General features: G+C 45.9%; 1 protein-coding gene across 1 annotated transcript; it reads right to left on the bottom strand.

Annotated features, from left to right (window-relative positions):
* Nucleotides 1–4,447: 4,447 nt before the first annotated feature.
* Nucleotides 4,448–6,151, bottom strand: MAGEF1 (MAGE family member F1). Its single transcript, XM_007083609.3, has one exon. It carries the CDS (start codon nucleotides 5,890–5,892, stop codon nucleotides 4,939–4,941), a length of 954 nt encoding a protein of 317 aa, XP_007083671.2. The 5' UTR covers nucleotides 5,893–6,151; the 3' UTR covers nucleotides 4,448–4,938.
* Between the last annotated feature and the right edge of the window lie 2,871 nt (nucleotides 6,152–9,022).

Here is a 9,022-nt window from a genome sequence, read left to right as displayed (position 1 = left end):
CTTATTATCTGTCTCCTAATACTAGTATGTAAGCTCTGTGAGCACAGGATTTTTGTCCCTTTTGTTCTTTGCTGTAATCTCACTCCTTAGCATCTGTGTCTAACGTGCCTAACATGTAGAGAAGATGCTCACAAAATATTTGTTGAATGAGTCAATACCTTTCATGATAACAGTTGTTACCATGTGCCAGATACTGTGGCAGGTGCTTGGTAATTCCCTCATTCAGTTTTCAGAGATTTTGAGGTAGGAAGCCAAAACTCAGAGAGGTTAGGTAGCTCAGGTGGCAGAGAGTGGGACTGGAATGCAGGTCCGTCTGCTTCAGGGGCCGGGAGCTTTCCATCTCAGGTCACCTCTGTCCCCATGGGTCCCGGGGATGCGGCCACCGCTCGCTGTGCTCGACACCCAGGAGGGCTCCTGAATACTTTCAGGCTGAGGCTGCTGCTTCCCTTGCACTAACTCCCCCACTGTGGGAAGCACAGAACTGGTGCTTCGGGGGGTCATTCCTCAAGAATTCCTCTCCCTTCTTGTGACCAAAGGCCCATAACCCTACAACCAGAGAAGTCCCCTTGCCCCTCTCCCTCATCACTTTACTCCCTAGCCTGCGTGCTCTAGGTTATGGTATAACTGAGCAGGATGAGAGCTTTTCTTTCCATTTTCCCAAAGGGGGGTTCGTTGCTCCCCAAGAGCCTTCCGAAGACCAGAAGGGTAGAATGCCCACAAGAACCCAGAACGTTTAAGTTCAAGTTCTAGATCTGCTGCTCACTAGCGATGTCATGAGCTTGGGCAAGTCATTTAACTTGTGCATTGACAGAATAGAAGGAATTATTCCTCCCTTGTGGTTTCCCTTATAGCATTGTAATATTGAGGCTGTTGTGCAGATGCGTGAGACAAAGCAGTTTTCATCCTTAGCACCATGCCTGATCCATAAGGCTTAATAAATGCTGGCCGTTATCATTGTCGATCACGACTGGCTTGGGAACTGGGCAGGGTCTGCATTCAGTTGGTAGAATGTGGTGTGGGGTGTCGATTGTAGCTGACCACTACTCCCATCACCCACTAAACTTTTTCCTAGAGTTTCAGTCTTCTGAGTTTGGAATTCCTTGTTCAAAGGCACATAGTCATGATTTTTAAAAGGCCTTGATTAGGACACTTTTCAGAATACCTAACCTTAGTACACTCTGTTTCTGCTGGGAGATGATTGTTACCATCTCTGCTGGGCTGCACAATTTGAGGAATAATTTGTACAAGCAGCAATTGCCACCATGACCAAGGCAAGGAGCATAATTATCTCAAGTGGAAACTGTGATTGAGCCTGTGAATTGAGGCCTGATTTACAGGGGCTCTAGATGCGCTGCCTGCCACCTCTGGGGCACTATGTGCCTCCTACATGTTGGGGCTATAATCAACCTGAGCCTGTTTCCAAACACCCATTCTCCAAGTTCCAGTGGGTCAAAAGTCCCCACTCTGGCGAGTGCTAGGATCTCTGCAGAGGCCGTGGTTGAACTGAGAGCTTCCCATTGTTCAAGACATGATTCACAGTTTTCAAGGAAATTTCCTTCACTGGTTTTGCTTCCGAGTTGCAGCGTGATACGTATGGTTTGGAATAATCCAATGGCCACCACTCCCCCCACAGCAATGCCCTGCTTCTTCAGCCACCGTTTCGCCCAGCAAACATTAGTTCTGCTTGTGCCTGAAGGGGGAGAGGGGGATCCAGACCATTTTTCCCCTTCATGTGAATGACCGTAAGCAACAAGAGACGTCGTCTCTTGCCCTCACTATGGCCAATGTCTGCTATACACATGCGCCCAGAGGCCATACTTTCAGTACTTCTGAGAAGCTGATGATGACATTTGTGACATGGGAGATCTTTCACGCTGAGGCAAGGGTACGAGTTCGGGCAGCCCTTTGTACCATGTGGGAGCAATGCTGGGAATCATATTTGCAGGTCCACAAAGGTTACTTGCTTGTTCCATGGCATGAATGTCTTAATTTGAGGTGTAGTGGAGAGAACAGACTAAACAAGACTGAGGTAACATGGCCTATAAAGGGCAAAACATGCTGAGTTTGAGCACAGAGACACGTTCTACACGTAGTCGACGCTCAGCACACCGGGGAGAGAGTGAGCAGAGCTACAATCAGTGTTAACAGATAATTCCTCAACTTTATTTTAGCTTCCTTTCTACCCTCCTGCAGGCCAGTGTCTTGTCATAATTAGCCTGGCTACATAATCCTTGTTTGTATCTCCAGAGAGACAGCAGTGTTTAAAGAACATGAGTCCAGAGACAGATGACCCAAGCCTGGAAAGACTCCCAAAAAAGAAGGAAATGTAAAATAGTGAACAGTGCAAGCTTTTGACTCGGACTTCAGTGGCAATCCTTGTTATACACTGTGAGAACTTTCTAGCTTCTCTAACTCTCTTTGCTTCGTGCAAAATGGAACAGGTATCTACCCTGTAAAGTTGCCATTAATTGTTAAAAGCATTAAAAAGCAGGCTTCTCTTAGGTAAATAATGGCAAGGATAAATGGCAAGAATTACCATCTTAACCGTCTATAAAATGGAGGTATTTAGTAATACCTACTTTGCAGTATGGTTGTGAAAAGCAAGGGGGAAATGCCTTTAGCCTATATTAGATGTTTAATAAATGGTACTGTTATTAGTACTGTCTTTGCTAGGTGTTACATGTCTGAGTTTCGGCAGTCACATCTGCTACAGGTAAAATGGGGGAGTGTCCCTATGCTAGGTCACTGCCATAAAGACTACCATGGCGACTGGAGATAATTATACAGGCCCCGCTTGTGTTTTGGAATTGTGATAACTAAAACCATGCACAACATACTGGAAGCCAGGAATGGAGAACAATGTGCTAAAGTGAAACACACTAGATTGGGGGACCGAGGGCTTGGGGTTTTAGTCTTGGTGCTGCCTTTGGCTGACCTAGAGACCTGAGGCAAATCAGCAAGTGATCTGACCCTCAGGTGCACACACTGCTGGTGAGAAAATGCAAATGTGAGAAATTATCACTGTCACTGTTCCTTGAGGGCCAAGCCAGTCTTCCCAAATGAATCTTGTAACCCGGCAAAGTCCTCAGCATACAGTGGGCACTCAATAGTTCTGTTTAATGAATTATGAACTGTCCAGAAGTCATCTTTTTATTCACTTGTACACTTTTTTTTGTCCATAACCTTAGAGCTTTTGGTCTCCATCTGGTTTGCTGGATCTCTGGGCCTGTGTCCCAAAGTTATTTGTATTCCACACCGACCTTAACATACTCAGAAATGTTATCTGAACACAGCTGAAAGCAGGGAAAATGGGCAGTAACGAGAAGAAAAGCAGCTCTTCTATGGCAGCTGCAGGGGGGCTGGTTTCACAGTCCCCTCTACACCCATCTCTGGTTTGGTTTCTACTCTCCCTGTTACTCTATGTATCTTTTCTACAGGACTTACCCCCAGAATGAAGGTGGCAGGCATTGCAGAGGCCCCCAGCTGCTTATGTAGATGACCCTTCATGGCTAGTTAACAATGTGAGCAATGCTGGGGTGCCTGGGTGCTCAGTCGGTTAAGCAGTTAAGCTTCTGATTTCGGCTCAGGTCATGATCTCATGGTTCATGAGTTTGAACCCTATAGGGCTCTGGGCTGACAGCTCAGAGCCTGGAGCCTGCTTCCAATTCTGGTGTCTCCCTCTCTCTGTGCTCCCTCCTCCCCCATTTGCACTCGAGCTCTATCTCTCTCAAAAATAAACATTAAAAAAAAAAAAAGAATGTGAGCAATGCTTTACAAGTCTCCTCCAAATGGGAGGTGGCAGGTGGAAAGCAGCAGGTGGAAACAGGGATGAGGGCCCTAGGCTTCCTAGTGCCAGGGGAGAAATCTTGAAGTGGAACTTCTTGGGGTAGTAGGGGATATCACATGAACCCTCCACCCACATGACATATTATTCTAGAATTGTTACAGTATTTGATCTCTGACAGCTTTGGTAGAAGAGGGGACCTTGTAGAGGTTGAGAGAAGGGAGATGGAGAGGACCAAAATGCTAATAGTCACCATCACTGTTTGTGCACTGTAATGAGTTGCCCTGGAACAAGAGCACTGTGGAAGGTAGGGTGTTCTTCAGCTCTGCTACGTATCAAGTTTTCTTCCCATGTTATTGAGGAATATCTGTGACTTTCAGTTCTTTTAAGCAGTCCATTTCCCACTCCCAACTTCTTCCTCTTTTCCTTTCCCTCCCCTCCACATGCCCTATCTTTCCCCTGTACCCCTAAAGTCTGACTACAGGTAATTTCAGGCAAGCCCAATCACCCAGCTGGGTTAGGGGTCCCTCTGTAGCCTTCAACTCACTGCACTGTAACTTCTGGTTTATTTACTTCCTTTCCAGTTCTGAAAAGGAGGACCTTTATCTTGTTTAGCATGCTATCCCCAAATGCCCCAAACACCACACAGAAGCAGATGCTCAGCAAATGTTTAATTTATTAAGTGTACCAGGACAGACTTCTAATTTACTGCATTTTCATTTTTCTCTAGGTACTATAATAGCTAAGCAAATATTGGTACATGCTAGTCTTTTTTCTTTATACAATATAGACAAAAAGCATCGGGAAGCTAGATACCAATCAGCTATACTGCCGAGTTCCTTCAAATCATTAACATACAGCATTACAATGCTGTGTAATTTGTCCAAGATCACACAATAAGATGTAAAGTTTTCAATCCATTTTACAAAACCAGCAAAACTCTACAACAAAATCCTACAGGAAAAAGTAGAACAATCTCATTTATAAACATCAGTGTAACGGTATGTAAAATGTAACAAAACATAGCAAGATACAAAACCTAGTTACACAAATTCAACTTCTAATTAACGGCCTACACCCAATGATACTACTTATGACTCGGACAGTAGCTTTCATAACCAGGAGGACCCTGCTGGCCACCTATCCACCAGCCCTCACCAAGGGTGGATACCAGCCCTTTGATTGGCTCTAGCCCTAGCCCTCATACTGGCCTCAGCTCTGGCCTTGGCCCTGGCCCTGTCGGCTTCGTCTGCCAGGGCCTCACGGTACTGCACTGGCCAGTGGTGGGGTTCTTTCTTATGGAGTTTGGCCACGAACCCCAGGACTTTCATCTTGCTGATTTCCAGGTTGCTCCGGGGACCCCAAGAGAATTCACATTCCGGCGGATTGGTGTGAGGCACCTGCCTGTAATTGAGGTATCGCTGCTGCACGAAATCTTCCAGAATAAGCCTCTTCGGGTACCCAAAGAGGAAGTGATACTTTGACGGACGCATCCCCAACCGACGCAGCATCTCCCAGACCTGTGTCTCCCTGGCACTATTACCTTTCATGTAGATAAGGCCCAAGATCATTATTAAGAGACCCAATCTGGGGCCATCTCCTCCCAGATCCTCCTCCTCCTCCTCCTCCAGAGGTTTTAGTTTGTTGATCAGGATGTAAGTGTGGTGCTTGCGGCCAAGCTGTTTTAGCTCGAAACCAAAGACATACCGCAGATGTTCTGCGGCCCTTGCGATGATCTCAGGGAACAGATCCTTCAAGTCTCCGATAACGTATTTCACCATCTCGAAGCGAGTGATGGGACTCTTCTTCTTGTCCTTCACCAGCAGAAACTGCACCAGCTCGGCCACCGTCCGATCCAGACGGCGGTAGGCCCTGCGCCGGGCCAAAGCTTTGGCTGCCAAGGTCCTCGCGCCTTTTGGGGTGAGGGCGGGCTCCGCAGCCCCCTCCTCCCTCCCGGCGCCAAGATCCTCCTTGGAGCTCTCCTGCAGGAGGGGACTCGGGGCCTCCTCCTGAGAGGCGGTCAGGGCCTGGGTCTCACCGTCACGGCCGCCATCCTTCCCCTCGGCCTGAGGGATGGGGAGAGCCCCGCTCTCGGGTTTCTGCAACATGTTTTCGGGAATGCAGGTGCAGAGCGCGTACACGGGCCGAGGGGTGTGCAAGCCGCTGCGCAAACCCCGGCGGAGGGGTGGGACAATGGCTGAGGCGGCGGGAGGAGGACTAGGAGAAAGGTCAGAGGGGGCTTTCGGGCTGCTGGGCGGCACAGCAGAGGACTCGGGACGGTCGCCGCAACGCCGCGGCACAGAACACCTACGGCGCGGCCCCGGCGCAGGCTCAATGCGCGCCCGCGCTCCCGTTCGCCCGGCCACTTCCGGCCAGCTCAGCCAAGATGGAGGCCGCGGGGCCGCGCGAAGCCCCTCCCCTTCCGGCTCCCTCTGGGTTTGGATTTGCGTGCAAGGGAGGTGGGAAGTGTGCGTTCTGCGCTGTCTTTTAGGCTCCAGAGCCGGAGGGGCTAACTAGGGCTTTTTCGTCCAAAGCACGCAGAATGGGAAATGTTTCCATGGACAAGGTTGAAATAGGGATGGAGTACTAACCACGTCTTTTCAGCAAGTGCTTATTTATAAGTGTGTGTATCAAGGATTTTCAGCGATTTTACTGGTTCAAGTGCATAGTGCAGGGAGGTGAAGGCTGGGAGATGAGGCTGTGGGGGCCAATTAGTGAAGAACTTTGAAGAGGACACTAGGGATATTGAAATGTATTCTAAACACGATGGGAAACACTACAGGGAGTTTAAGCAAGGGAGTGTTGGGGCCAGATCTATATCTTTGCAGTTTGCCCGGTGGCAGTTTGCAGGATGGATTGGAGTAGGGACACCGAAAGCTGAGAATCCAGTTTGGAGTATTATTATAGTGCAGAATAGGAACTGAGACTTGGCCTGTCTTGTTCATTGGTGTATTACCAGTGCCCAGAACAGTGCCCGGCACCTAGAGGCTCTCCATAAATATTGTAAAATGGATAATGACGGAGTGAGGATAGCATATTATACAGGGATGAAAGAAAAATGATAAGAGATATAATGAAGTACAGCTGGCAGAATTAGCCACTGACTGGAGGAATGGGGAGATTCTTTGACCTCATCAAACTTAGCTAGTCCCATTACTTGTTCTCTTTTTATCCCCAGTTTTTTCCTTTTTCAAATTTTATTTGAGAAACAGAAAGAGCACGCATGGGAGGGTGGGGGGGTGGTGCAGAGCTGGAGAGGGAGAGAGAGAATCCCAAGCAGGTTCCACACTCAGCATGGAGTCTGACCCCACAATCTTGAGGTCATGACCTGAGCTGAAATCAAGAGTCCCACACTCAACCAACTGAGCCACCCAGGTGCCCTGACATACTCCCAGTTCTTTCTCCTCTCTCTCACTTTTCCTTCCTTCCTTCTTTCGTTTCTTCGTTCGTTCGTTCGTTCCTTCCTTCTTTCTATTTCAGGGCTCAGCTTAAATGTCACCTTTCCAAAGCCTTCCTTAATCTCCATGTGTGGAAGTTATTTACTGCCATCTCTCAATCACCATAGCAATTTACATTTATTTAACATCCACTTATATAGACCTTATTATGTACTAGGCTCTATTCTAACCAGTTTTAAAATATTAGTTTAATTCTTATTAAGGTAAGTACTATTGTTATCATCATCCCCATTTTATAGATCTGTCTCTCCTCTGGCATTTGCTATTTACTACCTATGTAATGTTGGGCAAGTTACCTAAACACCCTGCCCCTCAGTTACCTTACCAGTAAAATGGATATAATAGCCGTAACGGTATTATGGAGATGATGTGAAGTGATGCGTATATTTAATGCAGTGCTCTACACATATTGAGTGTTCCATAAGTGGAACTATTAGCTATTACTTATTGCATATTTTAGTGTGTGATACTGTGCTAAGTATTCACATGTATTAACTCATCTAGTCATGACAGCCCTGCCACAGAAATGGTATTATCATTCCCATTTTATGAACGAAGTAGCACACAAAGATGTTAAGTAACTCCCCAACATCCCATGACTGAGATCTGAACCATGGAGTATGACTCTAAAGACCATGCTCTTAGCCACCATATTAATCGATGTTAATTATTGTTGACCATACTGTGCTTTGTATTATTATTATTTTTGTGTTTACCTTGTTACCTTTTAAAACCAAACATCTTAAAAGCTAGGGCTATGTCTTTAACCCTTGAAGAACCCCTCAGAATCAGCATTCACTACGTAATTGTCACTGAATAAGTGACAGAAGGCTTTACTTGTTTCCATAGGAAATAACGTTTACTTTAAGTAAATATCTGTTTGGTTTTTCTAGATATAATCATGAGCTCTTCGTTTTAAAGACTTCTGAAAATATATATCCACTAATACTATATGATAAAAATGGAAAGTGTGTGAATGAAGAGAAGGATGTTTATTACAGCCTAGCTTGAGGCTGTTTCTTATGAGTTTCCATTGTGCCAAACATTTTGTGTACAATATAATTTAGTCCTCACAAATCCCTACTAAGAAGATATTATTATCCTCATTTTACAAATGGGAAAATAGTGCTAACCAACTGTCTGTGAAGAGCTGGACCAGCCACAACCACCTAGATCTCTCTATTCTGAAGACTGTACTCCTGACTGTTTTCATGTACTCATGCTAGACTGCCTGGTTATCTGTTTCTCCTGAAGGTAGAGAGAACCACTCCCACCTGGAAGGACAGTGCTAGAGATCCAAGAGGCCATTTCCATATTTCTTTCAATTCAAGAATTGCCAAGGAGATAGGCAGGAGATGTATGCATGGAAAGGAGCATACAGGAATTACACTGAATGGAAAGAATTTTGCGGGACAAATTAGCAGTAATATGACTGGGTTTTAAAAACTGAGTGAATAATGTAATGCTACCCATCAAAAAAAGGAGGAACCACTGAAGCAACATGGATGAGTCTGGCAGACATTATGTTGAGTGAAAGAAGAAAGAGACAAAAGATTACATGCAATATGATTCCAGTTAATTGGATGTTCAAGACAGGTTAACCTAATCTATGGCAATAGAAATTGGAACAGTGGAGGTCTGGAGTGGGGTTGGCTGGAAAGTGGTATGCAGGAACTTTCTGGGAGTGATGGAAATGTTCTGTCTTGATTTGGGTGTATTTGTCAAAACTTACCAAACTGTACCCTTAATTTCTTTGCATCTCACAAAAAATAAATTATAC

The sequence above is a fragment of the Panthera tigris genome, chromosome C2, assembly GCF_018350195.1.
Source record: "Panthera tigris isolate Pti1 chromosome C2, P.tigris_Pti1_mat1.1, whole genome shotgun sequence".
Lineage (NCBI taxonomy): Eukaryota > Metazoa > Chordata > Mammalia > Carnivora > Felidae > Panthera > Panthera tigris.
This window is presented reverse-complemented; position numbering and strand designations above follow the sequence as displayed.